Raw genomic sequence first — 18,258 nt, 5'->3', positions numbered from 1 at the left:
GGGGGGGGGGGGGGGGGAAATTGCCTGGAAATTCTTAGTGACGGGATAGGAAAATAATAATTACTCGAAAGATTCGAATCAAAGCATCAATTCCTGGATTTCAAATTCGAAATAGATTTCCAGTTATCCATTTTGGATTAGGGGTATCCGGGGTCGTTCCCGTGGAATGAATATGGTTATTTCTTGTACCTTCTCCTTGACCGTGAACCACCATCTACTCCCTTTCATGCTGCTCTCTGGCCCACCACAATCATGGTTGAGAGCACCCTTCCTGGTGGTCCTGTCGATAGCCGTGTATTCGACCCTCCCTCAGTCATCACCACCGACCACGTCTTCTCGTATAGCAAAATCGCGGTTAATGAGTACAACCTAGGTGCCAAGGTCGGTCAGGGAAAGAATGGAACCGTATATATGGCTCGAAGCTCCTTGGAACCAAGCAGAATATTGGTACGTCCATCCTCTTTGCTTTTCTCTCTCACTCTCACCCATCTTTGGACAGGCTATCAAGGCCGTCCGTCGCGTTTCTCCTCAAGACAAGAGGAACAAGAAATATGAACAGCTACGACGCTCGCATATTCCTCGACATTCCGATCCCACACTTGGTGATGCTATTCACTCTGCAGAAGGCAAGATCCTCAAAGAAATAGCTATTATGAAGAAACTTCGCCATCCCCATGTCGTTAGACTCTTTGAGGTGCTGGATGACCGGGTCATTGGCAAGATATTCATGGGTACGTCTCTTTCGCCCATCCTCTCCGTATGCAGGCTGCTTTGTAGTATGCGGCGTCCCCCGGGGCTGCCGTTGCCCCATACCGAGGTTTATGCGCTCTCATGGTTTTATTCTGTCATCTAACCCTTAATGACAGTGATGGAGTACTGCGCAGGTGGAGAAGTCGAATGGACCAATCAAGGCAACCCCGTCTCTACGGTGGAGCAGACTCGTCGCATCATACGGGACGCTATACTTGGCTTGGACTACCGTGAGTGATTCCATGTACATAATTCGTCGTCAGCCAATTTCCGTCTTCTAGTTCACGCCCAAGGCATCATCCATCGGGATATAAAGCCAGCTAATTTGTTGTGGACCGCGCACCGTCAGCATGTCAAGATCGCCGATTTTGGGACCTCTCAGTTCTCCTATGCACTACGGCTGTCCCATGCCGGACCTTCCGCCCAGGACGATCCAGAGGATCCCATCCTCCTCAACGACACTAACTTAGCTATAAGAGCTGGGACGCCTATGTTCATGGCGCCCGAGGTTGTGTACGACATTGCCTGCATAGATCAGAACGATCCTCCCCCTCCCCAGCCTATCACCAATGCCATTGACGTCTGGGCCCTTGGTGTCACCCTCTACTGCCTGCTCTTTGGCAAAGTGCCCTTTGCTTCGAAAGACAGCGGCGTCACGACCGAATGGAAAGTGTATCGGCGCATCTTCAATGAGGATTGGGAGGCCGAAGACTACATGGGTTATGATCGCATCCCTACTGGCGGACGCTATCCCAGTGACGAGCATTCGGAAGGTGGAATCGTTATGCATCTTCTTGACCACTTCCTTGCTAAGGACGTGAGGCTACGGATTACCCTTAGCGAAGTTCGAGTATGTCCCGTCTTCTCTCATCATACCTTCACCATTAACCATATATCAACGCAGTGCAGTCCCTGGTTTCTTCATGACCTTCCCAATCCAGACACATGGCTCCAAGAGACATCGCAAAAAATCATTGTTTCTCCGGAAGAGGAGCGCACGGCGATGTCCATGATTCACTTCAAATGGCGGTCACGACTCCAACGTGGGATGACTAAAATCACGAAGCGTATTCGTGGCGCTGCACCAGACCTGACGAGCACACTTACACCCAGCCATAATGACAGACATGGCAGAGACAATAGTGACCGTACTTCTATGGTACGACACCGCAGCATTACTAGGCACTTTGGCTCAGGACGGGACAAGGGGAAGGGAAAAGCAACCGACACGTGTTCTTCGTCTACCCTCTTTTCTTCGAACACTTCCCGCAAAAAAGTGAAGTCGCGATCGATGTCCACTGATCGGTCTGCACCGCGAGCTCGTGGGTCCACCAGTATCAGCCGCCATTCCTCTATTAGGTCTCGAAACGAGCGTGACTCAACAACCATTACGCCGGCGAGTGCATCTAGATTCACCTTCGCACTCCCATCTTTTTTAAAAAGGTCTAGCCGAAACAGTACACCAAAATCCCTTTCCCCCGATGATAGTGACAACAATGCGACTCGTTCGCTAAAATTCTTCGGTCCTCCTCGGCCCCACGCTACACGCACTGCTCGCGCGAGTGCAGAAGCCTTACGGTACCACCATCCGTCTGCAGATGCCAGCGACATCCTGACCGCAGATCGGCGCGTCTCCAGCTGGGGCGATCATCCAATTGAATTTCGGAATGAAAGTTTCGATATTGAGTGGAATGACGATGAGAGTGAGGCTAATCGAAATGATTCGACTTCCAATCCTCCTTCATTCGGTCAGACTTGCAATTCATCTGACTTTCGGGATAGTGACGATCGCGGAGTCGGCCCGTCCAATCTGTTCCAGCCCACATCACGGGTGATCGACTCGAGACCACCGCGAAACACTTCATTTGATTTTGGGGACGACGATTCGAGCTCTTCTGAAGACAACAGAAACCATTCATCTGTTTACGGTCATGACGTGGATGGCGAAGAAGAGGATGAAGACGCTGGGATTATATTTTCCCCCGGGAGAAAGCGTACACCGCATCAAGATTGATACCTGCTAGAGATTTGGACCTCCTTTCTCTTTCTGTACACCTTTTCGATCTTCGTCGTGTCCATGGGCATTTGTCTGTATCCAATATTGATGACCTTCATTCTTGCCCCTTGCTCGTGATACCTCTGTACTTCTTTGCCAACTATCTCCCTCCTCCGTGATTTATTTGCTTTGTTTTGTAGACACACCATTTCTTGATACTCTTCTTTCGGACTATTGACATTAGAACAGTGATAGCTTAACCTTAGACGACATTGTAAGTGTCCACACTGTACATCACATTACACTTCCGTTACAACGCATCAGTACATTAAGCATTTTGGGTCAATAAGGGAAAGCAATAGAGTAAGCGAGGTGGTATCTTAAGACAGCAGCAGATATAGAAATGAGTGTGTGTGAATCATAAATCCAGTCATAAAAAGGATGCACAAACAATTAGTACCATACAAGCGAACAAAAAAACCATTACGTTCATTATATTCATGTCGGCCAGCCTCTTGCCATTCGCGCGGCGCCGCCACCTACACGACCCAAGAAGTGCCATACAGCTGCTGTGCCATCAGGAGAAAAACCTTCTCCGGCCGCCTGCATCGTGTTAAAACTATTCCAAGCAGTACGGTCATAGTAGGTCGGACCGCCAGGAACTGAATAGGGAGGGACCATGTACGGGCCGAGAGCAAGGAGGACTAGTGCCGAAGCACCGAAAACCATAGCAGCCTGGGTGACCACACCATTCGGAAGGGGCGGAGAACCATCGCGGACCACATACATAATGTTGTAGAAACGGTTTCTCCGGCGTTTAGCGTCCTTTGGTGGTTGAGAGCTGTTGATCCTATCTGAGTTTTCAATGACCGTGTCTATGACCGAGCACTTGCACCCGACCGCTTCCTTGACCATGTTCCAGGCGTCGACAACATCTTTTGAAACACCACCTGGTACCCCTGCCAGAGGCGTCTCGGCACCAGGGTGTAATTTCTTCAGAGTGTCAGAAGCGATACCCCGGTCATGTTCCGCGTGCTGGTCGTATGCGGGCGGCTGGTCCGAAGGAATTTCAAGGGATCGACGAAGGGGCTTGGGCGTGGAAGGAATAATAGTTGATGAGGAAGAAGCCATTGCTTCATCGGGTGAAGGGGATCGCGAGGTCCCGTCGATCTCCACGAGATCTGTTTGTATGTCCCTATCCATGATAACCTTTGGTACAATTTCAAGTTTGGAAAGTGGCGCAGGAAGTTCGCCAGTCTGAATGCTAGAAGAAGCCGTGAGGACGATAGGTTCCAGGTCTGTCTGTGTCGCGATGGTTGATATAAAAGCAGTAGCATCGTATTGCACAGAGGTGTCAGAATATTCTTTATATTCCTCGACAGTTGTTGTTCCAAGCATGTTCGCGCGACTTAAGACCTTCTGTAGGTGACAAATCAATACGATGTAACGAGGAAAGAACACAACAATAAGACGTACCCGTTTCTTCCTCGTTATAATTGTTTGGATCACATCTTCGCCGTCGCTATCGTGTTCAACGGTGGTCGCCGCACTATCTCCTTCATCTTCTACATCCTCTTTGTCTTCTAGACCCCAACTACCTTTGATCTTACTTGCCAACTCGGCACCCAGGCTCTTGCTCAGGGTATTGGCTGCGCTAGAGTTCCCACTGGAGCCACCCATAACGCTGGAAGCATTATTTCTCATCTCGTCCATATCAAATCTCATGCGATCAATCGTCTCCTTCAGCAAGAGATTCTCCTGCTTCTGTTCATCTAACTGGGCTTGGACTTGTTGTGCCAGTTCCAGTTCACTCTCGAGGCTAGAGATTCGAGCTTCGTATGCTTCATGCTCTTTGGTCCACTTCATAGCTTCCATTTCGTGTAACGAGCCAGTTTCCTTGAGATTTCGGATCGTCTCTTCCCGCTGACGCAAGTCACCACGGTATTTCTCAGAGGCGCCTGACAAACTACAATGGAGCTCTGTGGAGAAGAGAAGAATTTGCAGAACTCACTGCATTGTTCGGAGTACTGCTTCTGTAAGTTGGCATAAGATGAGCGAGAAGATTCCAGCGACTTTGAAAGCTTTGCGATTTCGTTCTCCAACGCTGAGATCTGGTTCATGTATGTTCGCTGCAAAGTTATAGATATGCAAGATGCTATGCATATGACAGGAAAGGACATACCTCCTTGGATCTCAGGTCCTTCTCGTCACGCTTGGAAGCGTTCAGCTCACTACGCAACTCATCTATTCTTGTTGACAACTCCTCCACTTCGGAGTCATGTTCCGAAATCCTCTTCTGTAAAGCCCTGTCTGTCTCAGTTAGCCTCCTCATTAGTTCTGAAATCTGCTTCTGCATGGCATCGACACGCTCAAAGGGCTCCAGAGAGGCGGTCGAACTCGTAGTTTGGCGCTCCATCACTAAACCCAATTCAGAATGATCTTCCTCGTCAGAGTCTGACGATGAATGCGGCATAGGCAATGATGATACGGATGTGATGAATGAGTCATCCATTCGCTGTCCTGTATAATCATATATCGACGTAGTGTCGTGCATGCTGTCATCATCATCTCGATAGGGACTGGTAAAAGACTGTGGGTTTGAATGGGCACGCGAATGGGGCCGAGAGGGAGGTGATCCGACAAGCGGGAAATTGTTCTGAGTTGAAGACATGCTTGCTGAAGGAGAAGTAGGATTCGACGGGGCCCTGTTCCGTGAGAATGACTGCCTAAAGGCATTTGGGCTGTTCTACAGGAGAATCAATGAAATGACAGTAAGTTACTTTGGGTGTGGACTCACTTCTGAATCGCTACGACTACCAGCGTCACTTTTCCTTCGATGAGGGGCGGGCGGTCGCTTGGTCCAACTCGATGGGGCATTATTACCCAGTGGAGTCGAACGCTGGCGTCGCTGCGTGTCAAATACTGACTGTGTTTTGGGCGTCAGAGGTGGTCCGCGAGATGAAGGTCGGCTTTGGGAGTCACTACTTGACGACGGGGAAAATTCTTCGCCTTCTGTCCGGTCTTGAGCGCGCCCCCGACCTTCCAACAAGTCTGCCGCATCATATGTCGAAGAAGACAGAGAAGACACATGCTGCTTGGTTTTGTCCGCGTAGAACTGCACTAAAAGTGGTGGAGTTACTTGCAGGCCAGGATTGTCTTTGAGAACATCGTTGAGCTGGGCTATTTCTGTGCTGTCCATAAGCTCGAAACCATTGTGAACAGCCGATAATGAATTGAGAACGCCAACAAGGGCGTCTGCAGGTATCGCAGAATCACCAGCATCGGTGGAGGTGACGAGTGGGTGGTGGTTGAAAATGTCTTGTAATGTCGCTTCAATGTCGGGGAGCGACGGTCGACGTTGGTTGTACACCTATCAGAATATCGGCAGGTTGTCTGATAAATTGGAAAAGACCTTACCATGATGATTCTGGTTAAAGAATATTTGGGGTCACGGTCGCGTCGAAGAGGTCGAAATGGTCAGTCGGGAATCCTGCCACCGACCTAATTTCAAAGTTCAAAGTAGATTTGTGGGTGTTTGGCTGTATTGTTGATGATCAAATCAGCATGCATCACATTCTGATACGTGGCTTCAATGAACATAGTAGCCTGCAAGCGCGAAAATAAAGAGGACAAGAATCTAACGTTTCTTAAAGTGGACCAAAGGCTGTATTATTCAAATATCTGAAATTTGCTGTAGCCCTAGCAGTAGACTATAGAGCCAAAGGGCTAGCCGGGCCTATTAGGAGAGTGGTCCGACTATCTCCGGCGCATCCGGGCCGGTTTTCACAGTCGGCGACAGGGATCTGGTTTTCATGCTCCTTCGATCCGTCCAGCGCAACATCTTCAGCCGCAGAACAGGACCGTCGTTTTTAGCGCGTTATAACGTCCGTATAATGTTGCCTGCAACTCAAGAACGGAAGGCAGAGCTATTAGAATCCCTGGCGGAGATTCGGTCTCGCGTTGCTTCCGCCTCGCCCACTACACCCGTTGTACTCGTTGCTGTCTCAAAGTACAAACCAGCATCAGATATTCAAGCATGCTTAGAGGACGGACAACTAGACTTTGGGGAAAATTACGTCCAGGAGTTGGTCGAGAAGGCCAAGGAGGTGAGGCGCACCCACGACTGGCGTAATAACTTTCATGACTCGAGAATTGTTTCAAGCTCCCCCTCGAAATTCGCTGGCATTTTATAGGTGCCCTCCAAAGCAACAAGGCCAAAACTCTGGCCGGTAGGATTTCGAGGTTTTTTGGTCTCTGATTCAGCTGAAGCGGTGCCTAGCGATCCCTAATCTCTACACGGTCCAAACACTGACATCAGAAAAAGCAGCGAGCGCATTAAACAAGGCGCTACCTTTGGATCGTACGGCCCCGCTTAATGTTCTTATCCAAGTTAACACTTCCGGAGAGGAAGCAAAGTCTGGTCTTGCGCCTTTATCGAAAAATAATCCTTCGGGAGACCTCACACAGCTCGCCAAGTTCATCGTCAACCAATGTCCCCGACTACGACTACAAGGATTAATGACGATAGGTGCACTGGAGCAGTCTTTGAATTCTGGTGATGATAATGCCGACTTCGAAAGGCTGAAGGAGACACGAAACATTCTGCAAAGTTTTCTGTTAATGGAGTTTCAGGATACATGGAAGGGAAAATGGGGTGCTGAGACGGGCGATGGACGATTGCTCTTGAGCATGGGCATGTCGAATGACTTCGAGGCTGCCATAAAGGCTGGAGGTGATATTGTCAGAGTTGGTACTGGGATTTTCGGATCGAGAAAGACCAAAGCTGACATAGCGCCGGTAAAGGTCCTTTAATGGTACTAATCATTTCTCTCCATAATCCACAACATCGTCGTTTTCGACATGATAACAATGTCCCACGGGTATCTCAACAATTCTTTTCGTCCAGAAAGGATGCCATGGTCAACCCGCCAGCGATTGAATCCTTGAACCTCTTCCACTACTGTCCATTGCTCTGGGGTTGTCTCTGTCACTTCCATTATCAAATGGGTGATAGATTGAGACGCATTCAAATCCTGCAGCGTCAAGTTTTCTGTTTTATCGTAGGTCCAAGATCTGTCTTTCACAGGTGTTAAGTATGGCGGTGAATGTTCTTGCAGGAATAGCGAAGCCCCAGTTTGAGCAGCAAGGTTTGATATGTGGACATGAAGGGGTGCTGTCACATAAAATGAGCACTACATCTTTCCTATGGTTTCAAAGTACATACAACGAAGGCGCTGGTATCTTTGATTGAACAAGGAAAGCGCTTCACCTCCGGGGTAATTTGCTATAGAGGCGCATGTGTGAGCAAAGGTGATTACTACATTCATAAAAAGGAGCCCGAAGATCCCAGCGTAGAGTAACCTCCCAGAAAGCTCCTTTTTGCCACGGCCCACCCTGTATGGGAAGGATGAGAAAAAAGACGGCAACTCTCAGAAAGAACTCACAACCACTTTGCCGCTCTGGCTGCAGCAACGTTGAAAGTGGGCACAACGTAGATGATGAACCGCCATTCCTTATGGCCTAATCCACTAATGAGAGCTACAAATATGATGGAAGGTAGTAAGAGAGAGCGAATGCGATGATCGATATAAAGCCCTAGCAGCGAGAGTTGTACGGCGGAGAGCAATAGCCGCGGAAGATGTCTCGTGAAGTATGTCAGAGGGGGGTCGACCTGAGGACCATGAGACGCCTCAAGCATTGAATAGAACCTACACGCACACCCCAGTCCGCGCTCTTTCCTTGATAAACATTAAAATATATCCCAAAAAACTCTGGCCACAAGTATTTCGTATCCCAGAAATATGAATCCACCAAGATGGTCAAGGTCACTGATACTAAGGCCGAAAGGACGCCAACTTTGACAAGTCTAGGGAAGGTTATGTAACGGAGGTAGAGGAATTGCAATGAGAGAGGTCCAAGTAGCAAAAAAATCTCAGCGCGGAAGACGACTGCTGTAAACGTCAGGAGAGCAATAACGGTGGTGACTCTGGAGTTAGATGGTTGAATGGCGGGAGGTCCATCAACAATCAAATACGTTGCAAGGTTCACTGCACATTTCAGCAAATTTGCTCGTTGTCAACAGAAATCACATCGCACCTGGGAACAGGGCAAGCATATTCGGTAACGTTCGTCCCATCCAAAATGGTAAGTGGAACTGTGACACCGTGAAGAGGGTGAAGAAAAGTCCTGTGAGCCGACCGAAACGTCGGGAGACGCCACGTTGAATACAACAAAGTCCAACGCTGTTGAGACTGGCGAGGACGAGTCGAACTAGGGCAGTCTGAGCTTTGAGAAGAAATGCATAACAGGCAAACATTCACCAATTATTTGGAGGTCAAACTTTGAAGAAACGAAACCAAGTCGTTCAGCAAAATAGATCACTGCTTTCGACATCCACGCCAGCAACACACTACCGACGAACGTTCTGGGTACCGCGCCAGGGAAGACGAAATGGTCGTACTTGGACGGTTAAGCAAAGCACAAGGTTCAAGAATATTCCTGGCGCACTTTAGGGAGCGAAGCTCGACCAACGCCATACATGAGCACATCATGAATAGCATGGAGGTTGAAGCTTTCTTCGACTTTTGTATAGGGCGACAGCATAACATGGGCCCATGCCGTGACGAAAATGAGGGCATCGAGAGCGATACTCATTGAGCCCAGTGGCAGATGTGAGACAATAGCAGGAGAAGAGTTAGCTTCCGTTTTGGGTCGAGTCAAGGTCTTCTCTTTCTACCACCATCATGGACGAAGCCATCACCGAGGAGAAGAAACATTTCGACGCAGAAAATGCTGAAGAGGACGATTCGCAGCCTGACCCTGATGAGCAGCTAATGCTGGACCAAGGAAATGGTCGTGTCTGGCTGGTTAAGGTGCCTTTTCCTTGATATCCGTCCTGGTTCGCGTCCGGCTCACTGGAACAGATACCCAAATATCTCATGGAACGCTGGGCAGCTGTGAATGAGGAGGATGTGCATTTGGCAACCATTCGTGTGTACAGCGAGGCAATGGGACAAAACGGAAAGTCACCGCGTATCGTTCTTTTCTTACCCCCTCATCCGGGCTCTGTGCCCAACCCTAAACACCCACATTTCGATACCCAACCGACCAATGTTGACGCCAGAAAATACTCTCCTGAAACGTCGACAAACGAGCCAGTGTGTTATGAGCTAGATATGATTAATGACTCGGTGGAGAACCAGATGGTGGTGGCAGAGCGACCCAAAGACGCCGCCTTCAATTTATCTGGCAAGGGCAACTCAAGCCCGGCTAACTCTCGTGCACGCACCACCATTCTTACTGGCAGAGTCAAACACGAATGCAGTCTGCGTCCTGGATACAATGAGAGCTATCGCAAGCAGATGCGGGAACGCCACAAATTGTACAACACTCCACGCAGACAGATCAAGATGATAGAGGATAACTTTGCCAAAGGTGGTATCAACAGACTCAGCAGTGGTGTTACTTTGGGACAATCCACGTTCTCTGACCTTGTAGTGCGACACATACCTTGTTCCTCTGTCGGTTCTGTAATTTACTGACCATTTCTTACAGAAAACAAAGTCGAAGAGCAAAGGAAAGGGTGCAGAGCGTATGGCTCGTATGCCAAGGAACCAACTCCTGGATCTCATCTTTCAACTCTTCCGAGATTCTCCTCGATGGAACATCAGGGATCTACGCACCAAAACCCAGCAGCCCACCGCCTTCCTCAAGGAAACATTGCTCGAGGTTGCTTCTCTGCACAAAAGCGGAGAGTATACTGGACATTATGAGCTGAAGGATATCTACAAGGAGGAAGGGGTATGTGCTTATTCAAACCTCACTCGGCTCTTCATTGACCTTCATTCACAGATCAAGGCTGAGAACATCCCTATGCCTGTTTTAGATGGCTTGAAGATGGAAGAAGAGGATGACGAAGACGAAGACGAGGACGATGAGGATGACATGGAAGAGGTTTCATGAATCGCTCTCTGTTACTGACCTGTGTAATATACTTTCGCACAATTGTACTTTTTCACATAAATTATGATATTTTGTTGAATTTATGCCCTTTCGGAACACCGGAACTGACCGTTCGCAATCAATTAACTCCCAGTGACCTTATTAGTTTCGCCCCTTTCACCGCGGCCACTGTATCTATAGCTTTTCCCTCTTATTCTTGCTGTATCATGAATGAACAGGCTCCCGGTGCGACTGCCGTCAAGAAGAGACGTCTACGAGGTGCTTGCGACTTGTGTAGACAAAAGAAGAGTACGCGTTCAATGCCGTTTTGCTCCCTTTCAAAATGTACTCATCTCCGATACTACAGTACGATGTGGGATTTCCGAAACGCCAGGGCTTCGTACATCTGCTAACTTTCCGACTGTTCTATCTTAGGTGATAGCGCTAAGATGCCTGGCAATATTTGCTCTAGCTGTATTGCCTATAATGAAGAATGTACTCACGTTTCCTCGAATATGAAGAAAGTAGGTATTAAAAATTCAGTCAGCTCGTGGCTGATTTGCTGTACATACAGGATATTAAACAACCGAGCACTTTTAAGTGCGTTGACGAGGACGTGTCCGAACAGAGCGCTAATGCTAATAATATCTTCCCCTAGTTTTGTCAACTATGCCAGTCCGCCATTTGATCAACCGGGAGAAGGGTCTAATGTTAGTGCCCTTCAAGTTAGTATACATAACCGTCATCCGTGGTCACTCTTATAACCTTCTAGGTCTCCCCTGGTGGCTTTGTTTCGATGGCGCAGATTAATGACATTCTATCAGACTCATATGTAGCCCCATCGGACCCCTCTGTTGCTAAACGGTTATTGGTAGACTTAGCGACCTCTGTCCATGCATTGGAATCGGAACTAGCTGTATGCCGGCAAGTTCTGGCTCGCGAAGTGTCCGCTTCTGTCTCGGCTTCGAACGTGTCGTCTCCTGCTCCTGCTTCAGCCGTTGCTGATGAGGACCCAAGCACGGTGGTCGATGATAAAACAGATGTCGTCCTGACCGACTCTTTGAAGCGGCTGACCATTAGACGGTGCCGTCATCGACATTATGGCAAATCGAGCGTCCTAATGTTGATGAAAAAGGCAATTGAAATTAAGAAGGAATTCACTGGTACTTCTGAGGGGTTATCTTTTGAAGCCAAGCGTCCCGAATTTTGGAATGACCAACCAGTAGGTTTCGGCTAATGTGATCACTTCGACTATTTCTAAGGCTTGTTTTCAGTGGCAAAAATCCTTACATGAAGATGAACATCTGCCGCCCCTCATATTCCCAGACGACGACCTTCTGCAAGACCTCATCGATATCTATTATGAAGAATGTGATATGCTTGTGCATCTTATCTACCGGCCAAAGTTTGAAAAAAATGTTGCTCAAGGGTTACATCTCTATGATAGGCGCTTTGGGAGCGTGGTTTTGCTGGTCTGTGCCATAGCATCAACCCATTCTAATGATCCCCGGGTTTTTCTTGATCCAACCCAAGAGCATTCTGCTGGATGGAAATGGTACCAGCAAGTTCGACCTATACCAAGCTCTTTTTTCGAACCGGTGTCAATATACGACCTGCAAATATATTCAGTGAGTAAACGCAGTATCCATCCCTACACATTGATGACACTATATAGCTCATGGTCCTCTATGCTAATACATCTACCACCCCCGAATTAAGCTGGGTGCTACCTGGCTTTGGAATCCGCATGGCCCAATCCGTAGCCGCCCATCGCCGCAATCCAGATAAATCAAAGTGGACAGTGGAGGACGAAGAATTGAAAAGAGCATTTTGGGTCATCTTTTGTGTAGGCGTGATCAGCTGCGTCACAACCGGAAGGCCACTGGCAACGACATCAGACGAGTAAGCATGTTGCAAAAACATCAACACTGTAAGCTAATCGTTGTCCCTTAGCTATGACCTTGATATGCCTGTAGAATGCGATGACGAATATTGGGAGCATCCGAATCCAAGCCGAGCCTTTAAGCAACCGGCGGGCAAACTTTCGACCGTCACCTTCTGGGTCAAATATTTAGAGTTATTGGAAATTTTTGCTTTTATGCACCGTACCATTGTGCGTTTGTCGTATCATTATGTTCGTCGCAACGACACTCACACAACAGTAGTATGCTGTTAAGAGGTCGGCGATGTCAAGCAATGTGCGGGGCCTTGAGTGGGACAGCAAAGTAGTTGTTACCATTGATTCCGCCTTGAACAAGTGGGTTGATTCAGTGCCTGACCATTGTACGTTGTAATTTTCTCTTCTCGACTTGTGCTGAGCTTTGAGCGTTGATGTCTTAGTGAGGTGGAATCCTCATAATCCCGATCCGAGATTCTTCAAACAATCGACAGTCTTGTATTCCGTCTATTATTGGGTTCAAATACAAGTGCATAGACCGTTCATATCTACTGTCTGCCAGCCCTCTCCGATATCGTTTCCTTCTCTTGCTATATGTGCGAATGCGGCGCGATCCTGTTGTCATGTCGTTGATACATATCAACAAAGAGGCTTCCGACCGCTCGCTGGCACACAGGTACGTGTCGATTGTCTTGTGCGATGCGTACTGTAATATCACGATGAACTTTAGATAACCATTTTTTACTCTGCTATTGTACTCCTGATTAATGTTTGGCGAGGACACAAATATGGGAGCTCGGCGACGCCGGATAAGGACATTGGTAATATACATAAATGTATCAACATTTTACGAGTCCACGAGAGAAGGTGATAACTGTCTTTCCAAAACTTAAAATTATTTTATGTGCTGATCCAAGCTGTTTCAGGTGGCAAATTTCTGGGCGTTACAAGTATGCAGGTCAACCATATCGTACCACAACAAGGGCTAATGCTACCTCAGTGACATGTTACATGGCTTGCTTGCGGACCTGGCCTCTATTCCGGAGACACATGTCCTTTCACTGAAGCGTAACCGAGAAGGAGAGGACGGTCTGACTGCCCCTCCCTTGCTCTCAACACCGCCAGTGTCAGAGTGGGCGTATCCTACTCCGGAACCCCTTCCATCAGACCCGGAAACAGCTGCTGTTAATTCCCAACAGCAATTCTTCAACCTTCCTTTGTATACCGATGAACTAGGACGACCTTCCGTACCTACTGACTATTTGGGCAATGGTGTGGACGGGAGCACCTATGCGGCATGGTTCCAACAACATTTTCCCGCAGATACCTTCCTTCCGAAGGGGTACCCGGATGAGATGTCGTGGGCCGCTGCGAACCATCCTGGGCGTCTATCGGGGGGGTTTCTGTCCAATTTTATGGAAGAATATGGTACGTTGTATCTCATGGTGCTGAAATGGTCTCATTAACACAGTTCTAACTAGACGCACACTTCGAGATACCACAGCAGCAACAGGGAAACAGCTCATCTTCAATTGACCAAGAGATGGCACAGTGGTTTAATCGGACTTAGGAATCAGTATGCATTTCTCGGAATCGCGTATGGGCATCTTTCTACTGTGTTTCTAGAAGACATTCATCTACATGGCATAATTATTCAAGATGTTATGTTCTGGCTAAGAATTGGTGTTGTGGCTCGGGCGTCACGGTCGACTGCGCGCTAATGAAAGCCCCTCAGCTACTATATTTGGCCAATTCGATTATATATATGCTGTGCATTCAATTATCTCCTTTGTGGATCTGAATTAACTGCCCTAAATTACAGGTTACCGGGACTGCCGGTGGCCTCTGTTTCTCTGTTTCCCACTAATGCTCGAAATATGCCAGAGATAAGGACATTACTGCATGTATGTTCTGTTAGCTCGAAGGCAGCGCAAGGCTGAGCTGGTGTAAGTGTTTTGTATACTTATGCGGTGACTCCTCCCCGCTATGTCTCAGACCCTTTCTTACGGTCATCCAATAATTTATACTCGTTCAGCTAGTTGCATATAAAAATCTCGCCGTTCCTTTTACACCTCCAGGTAAGAATATGTTGCTGGGCTTGATATACGTCCTCGCTCTATCCACTGCTGCATTTGCCTCACCGGGTCCGCTATGGTTCAGCCCGACTTCCGCCAAGAGAAGCGATCTCCCGTATGATCCGCCTGCCGCCCGTGGGTTGACGAACGCGGTTCGCCTGGCGCGTGGGTATCCCTTGAAGGCCCCAGTCAGGCGTGCTGATACCGCCAGTATTGCCAGTTTCTATGTGCTTTCTCATTGGCTAAAATATTTATTTCTAGCGAGAGGTGTCCCCTCCAGCGTTCTATCAGGATCGCACATGTGAGTGATCGGCGCAGATCGATGGCGTCGCTCTAACTGTCTGTGAAGGACTCGAGGATATCTTCAGTTCACTACTACTGACAATCAGAATGCTGGATTCATTGGCATTCAGACCAATCAAAATGGCGACTTTCTGTTGTCTACTGGCAATAATGACAAGCTTTTGGTTGAAATCGATGTAGCAAAGTCTGGGCCAACTACCATAACTATTGTCGTATGTATATTCTCATTCGATACAAGACGGTCTACTTAGAAGCAGGGACAGAACGGCGGTACAGGCGTATCTTATTTCGCCGGTATCATAGGATCGACAAGTACATCCAACAGCCTTTCCCAAGGCAGTTTCAGGTCTGCTGCGGTAATAATTTTTGCATTCTTTACCATCATGCCTCTTTTCTGTAGCTATTTCAACTTTGGAGGAAGCCTCGGTCAATCGTCGCAATCGGTCGCCTTCTTCGAGACTGCGATTGTAAGTTGTTTCTCGTTCAATTCACTGCATAAGTCATAGCTGACGACCTACCCAACACATAGTTTGCTTACGGCGCCACGGATGAAAGCATCACGGTTCAGTGGGCTAATACAGATGGGTCCGTCGCGGAAGCATTCATTGGTCTCACATCGCAGAAAGGTGAATAATCAAATAAAATCTCTTGACGTCAATTTCATGCAATGATCAGGTGCATTTGGGACTGGTGATCGCAACGCGTGTGAGCAAGAGTTCGGAACAGTTACTTGGGTGGTATGTGCCTTTCAGCTACTAGATGATCAGTGATCCTACTGACGGCATTGCCAGACGCTCTCTTTTGTTCCTCAATAATTATGATCTTACGGTACATGCTCTGGACCTTTTTTGACGAACATACATAGCGAACTGCATCCAACTTTACGGACAACGAATTATCTAACAGACTTTTATTTTTTGAGTGTGAGAATGGACTCGGAGCGGTGACATAATAATAAGTACCTCTTGCACTCAAACGACGATGTCCGCCAGAGCCTCAGATTCAACTTCTCCCGCAGGGAGAGTAACATTCTACAGTTATTTACTCGGATCTCTTTCGACAGCTCTTTCTCTACTGCACGAGGTTTGGTGGAAGGCTATGCAACAGCTTATCGCCTAAGCGCCCGGAACAGTACGAGAATAATTGTGGGGAACGATTGTGCCGTTACGGTCCTCACAGGTAGAGCAAAAGCTCAAAGGTGCTTTGGTGCTCGCCTTTAGCTTCATGGATTCACACTGACGCGCGCCAATCAGTCACAGCATCCGGGAAATGCCACAGAAAAAACGAGGGATTGGATGGCCGTGCTCCTCCTACGGTGCCGCGAGGAGTCACTAGTTGCATATTTGGCCAGATCGCCTCCATCTTCGAACCCGGAGTCTCACGGACTCGCCTGTTTTCTTTGGTGGAAATTTTTTCCGGCACCTGCACTGCCTTCTCATTCAACAGCAAACACAGCTTGCTACATCTATATCAGTGGGCCATCCACTGCTTGTTAGTCTGCCCATCTCCCTTCCCTTGGCCAATCGCCTAGCATCTGCCTTCGCCGTGTCTCCCTTCGTCATCGGTTCCATCCTATCTTGATCACCGTCACAAGCATGGTTGGAGATATTGGCTGCAGGATCATCGTGCAGGATGTAGACTGCCACCTTGGCAATCTGGAAGACGGGGATGACTCCATCTCGCCGAAAATGACCCACAATCAGCTGGGCCTGTCCTCCCCATTCTCCGGTATTTTGTTTCTTTTTGCGTGCATTCCTGTATTGATCGCCCTCTCGACTGTTCAGACTCGTTTCCTCCTCTGATGAACCCCACATTCCCTTCTGCGGAGGATTTGGCCCTTTATACCCAGGGGCTTCTCCGTTCAAGACGATCTTCAGAGACGGCGCTCACCGCCGCTCTTCCTCCTTTTGCTCATAGAGAACGGTCCGCATCCATTAACAGTACAGGGGGTCACCGAAGAGTTTTTAGCTCTTCAGCCTTGTTTGCGAACAATGAGGGTGCATCTCTCGCGCAATGCAACGACTTTCTTTCTCCACACCAAGACTATCAAAGACAAGCACAACCTTCTTTACAAGTGATCACCGACTTGTCATATGACACTTGCATCCTGTCTCCGTGTTCTGCATCCCCAGCGCTGACTCCCGCGAGCTCATCTTCGTCATCATTTGGCTCACCCGAAGAATTTCGCAATCAACGTTCTGCTCTGTCCGACTACAGTGATTCGAGTGTGGTTTCGCCGCCATATGGGTGCGATGGGACCGATACTGTTTATCAAACCCCATCCTCTCTTCTATTTCATCCGGATTCTTCGCGTGGGCGTACGTTGTGGCGACCAGATGTTTACCTTACTCCTAGTCTGAATTCTCGTTCCCCAAGTTTGGCTAGCATGCCAAACATGGGCGACTTGGACCATGATATCTTCCGATCCAGAGAACCAAGCATGGCGCGCAGTATCCATTCTGACAACGGGATCGATTTTCTGACGCTGAAGCAGCTTGATCTCAATCCGGTCGATGTCTCTCCTGCACTCGTCGCTACGTCAGAGATATTTGGCACGGAGCAGGAGACCAGTCACACTGCAACAGACCCTTCATCGGCATCGTTAACGTCATATCGAGAACAGGTTGCATCTGACGCTGTGACACGGGCCAGTCAGAGCCGTCGGACTAATGCAGCAAACTATGTGTGTGAACAGTGTAAACAGACGTTTACGGCCAAGCATAACTTGCACAGTAAGTTTCTCTCCACGTTTGATTCGATGCCATGACTGACTTATTCATAGACCACCTCAATTCTCATTATGGAGTCCGGAATTTTCAGTGTCCTATACCCGGTTGCAATAAAGCATTCGGGACGAGCCACGTTCGACGTCGTCATTTGGTCAAATGTCATTCCGGAAGCATTGAAGCTAAGAGGCGTAAACCGTGTAAACGACGGTCTGACCTTCTCTCCAAGTTGTGTTTTCCTAACTGATGATGTTTCCCGTAGCCTTTCATGACGATATCCCCATCTTGCCTTTACGCGTCCTTAACCATCAGTCCTGTATTATTTCTACTTTTTCCCTGCTAGATGTGCTTTGTTAGACTTGCTGTGACGTCCGCATACTAAACGATCATAATCCTCAAGTATCTTTGTAGCTGATCTTTGTATTACTTATTGTTTTTTTTTTTTTTCGTTTTCACTCGCTACCTGTCATTTGAATAATCTTGAATGCATTGTGCATGCAGGCGTGCCTCAAGAAGATTTGTACCTAGGCGGGCTCGAAACTTCTGTGGTAGGGTTGCAAAGTTAGAAAA

The 18,258-nt window shown here is 48.1% G+C and overlaps 8 protein-coding genes across 8 annotated transcripts; 6 read left to right on the top strand and 2 right to left on the bottom strand.

Annotated features, from left to right (window-relative positions):
- Positions 1-93: 93 nt before the first annotated feature.
- On the top strand, positions 94-1,721 carry BT62DRAFT_420564 (kinase-like protein). The gene is made up of 5 exons (XM_043180841.1): positions 94-447; positions 500-731; positions 867-980; positions 1,032-1,600; positions 1,660-1,721. The coding sequence occupies exons 1-5, from the start codon at positions 253-255 to the stop codon at positions 1,675-1,677; spliced, it is 1,128 nt and encodes a 375-aa protein (XP_043044887.1). The 5' UTR covers positions 94-252; the 3' UTR covers positions 1,678-1,721.
- A 1,523-nt stretch (positions 1,722-3,244) lies between these two features.
- On the bottom strand, positions 3,245-6,346 carry BT62DRAFT_1071960 (uncharacterized protein; the record flags this gene model as incomplete). The annotated part of the gene is made up of 6 exons (XM_043178818.1): positions 3,245-4,165; positions 4,223-4,704; positions 4,758-4,875; positions 4,929-5,492; positions 5,544-6,116; positions 6,320-6,346. The coding sequence occupies 6 exons, from the start codon at positions 6,344-6,346 to the stop codon at positions 3,245-3,247; spliced, it is 2,685 nt and encodes an 894-aa protein (XP_043044886.1).
- A 140-nt stretch (positions 6,347-6,486) lies between these two features.
- Positions 6,487-7,906, top strand: BT62DRAFT_927086 (uncharacterized protein). Its single transcript, XM_043185174.1, has 3 exons — positions 6,487-6,852; positions 6,909-6,975; positions 7,026-7,906. Exons 1-3 carry the CDS (start codon positions 6,559-6,561, stop codon positions 7,556-7,558), a joined length of 894 nt encoding a protein of 297 aa, XP_043044885.1. The 5' UTR covers positions 6,487-6,558; the 3' UTR covers positions 7,559-7,906.
- BT62DRAFT_942279 (alpha-1,6-mannosyltransferase subunit) lies at positions 7,237-9,400 on the bottom strand (the record flags this gene model as incomplete). The annotated part of the gene is made up of 7 exons (XM_043187824.1): positions 7,237-7,919; positions 7,971-8,140; positions 8,191-8,417; positions 8,465-8,793; positions 8,843-9,016; positions 9,067-9,205; positions 9,254-9,400. The coding sequence occupies 7 exons, from the start codon at positions 9,398-9,400 to the stop codon at positions 7,564-7,566; spliced, it is 1,542 nt and encodes a 513-aa protein (XP_043044884.1). The 3' UTR covers positions 7,237-7,563.
- A 61-nt stretch (positions 9,401-9,461) lies between these two features.
- On the top strand, positions 9,462-10,805 carry BT62DRAFT_942274 (uncharacterized protein). Its single transcript, XM_043187823.1, has 4 exons — positions 9,462-9,618; positions 9,670-10,242; positions 10,301-10,546; positions 10,598-10,805. Exons 1-4 carry the CDS (start codon positions 9,490-9,492, stop codon positions 10,706-10,708), a joined length of 1,059 nt encoding a protein of 352 aa, XP_043044883.1. The 5' UTR covers positions 9,462-9,489; the 3' UTR covers positions 10,709-10,805.
- A 109-nt stretch (positions 10,806-10,914) lies between these two features.
- Positions 10,915-14,305, top strand: BT62DRAFT_978182 (uncharacterized protein; the record flags this gene model as incomplete). The annotated part of the gene is made up of 12 exons (XM_043189328.1): positions 10,915-10,996; positions 11,123-11,287; positions 11,617-11,909; positions 11,962-12,315; positions 12,363-12,589; positions 12,641-12,800; positions 12,853-12,970; positions 13,028-13,260; positions 13,315-13,451; positions 13,585-13,673; positions 13,710-13,831; positions 14,066-14,305. 12 exons carry the CDS (start codon positions 10,915-10,917, stop codon positions 14,303-14,305), a joined length of 2,220 nt encoding a protein of 739 aa, XP_043044882.1.
- Positions 14,306-14,670: 365 nt separating this feature from the next.
- BT62DRAFT_916406 (uncharacterized protein) lies at positions 14,671-15,777 on the top strand (the record flags this gene model as incomplete). The annotated part of the gene is made up of 8 exons (XM_043183988.1): positions 14,671-14,869; positions 14,921-14,960; positions 15,009-15,174; positions 15,214-15,308; positions 15,363-15,429; positions 15,492-15,588; positions 15,638-15,699; positions 15,754-15,777. The coding sequence occupies 8 exons, from the start codon at positions 14,671-14,673 to the stop codon at positions 15,775-15,777; spliced, it is 750 nt and encodes a 249-aa protein (XP_043044881.1).
- Positions 15,778-15,943: 166 nt separating this feature from the next.
- BT62DRAFT_1071955 (uncharacterized protein) lies at positions 15,944-18,202 on the top strand (the record flags this gene model as incomplete). Its single annotated transcript, XM_043178817.1, has 7 exons — positions 15,944-16,045; positions 16,142-16,160; positions 16,216-16,435; positions 16,494-16,690; positions 16,747-17,694; positions 17,745-17,898; positions 17,951-18,202. 7 exons carry the CDS (start codon positions 15,944-15,946, stop codon positions 17,958-17,960), a joined length of 1,650 nt encoding a protein of 549 aa, XP_043044880.1. The 3' UTR covers positions 17,961-18,202.
- Between the last annotated feature and the right edge of the window lie 56 nt (positions 18,203-18,258).

The sequence above is a fragment of the Guyanagaster necrorhizus genome (assembly GCF_019112545.1).
Source record: "Guyanagaster necrorhizus MCA 3950 unplaced genomic scaffold BT62scaffold_3, whole genome shotgun sequence".
NCBI lineage: Eukaryota > Fungi > Basidiomycota > Agaricomycetes > Agaricales > Physalacriaceae > Guyanagaster > Guyanagaster necrorhizus.
This window is presented reverse-complemented; position numbering and strand designations above follow the sequence as displayed.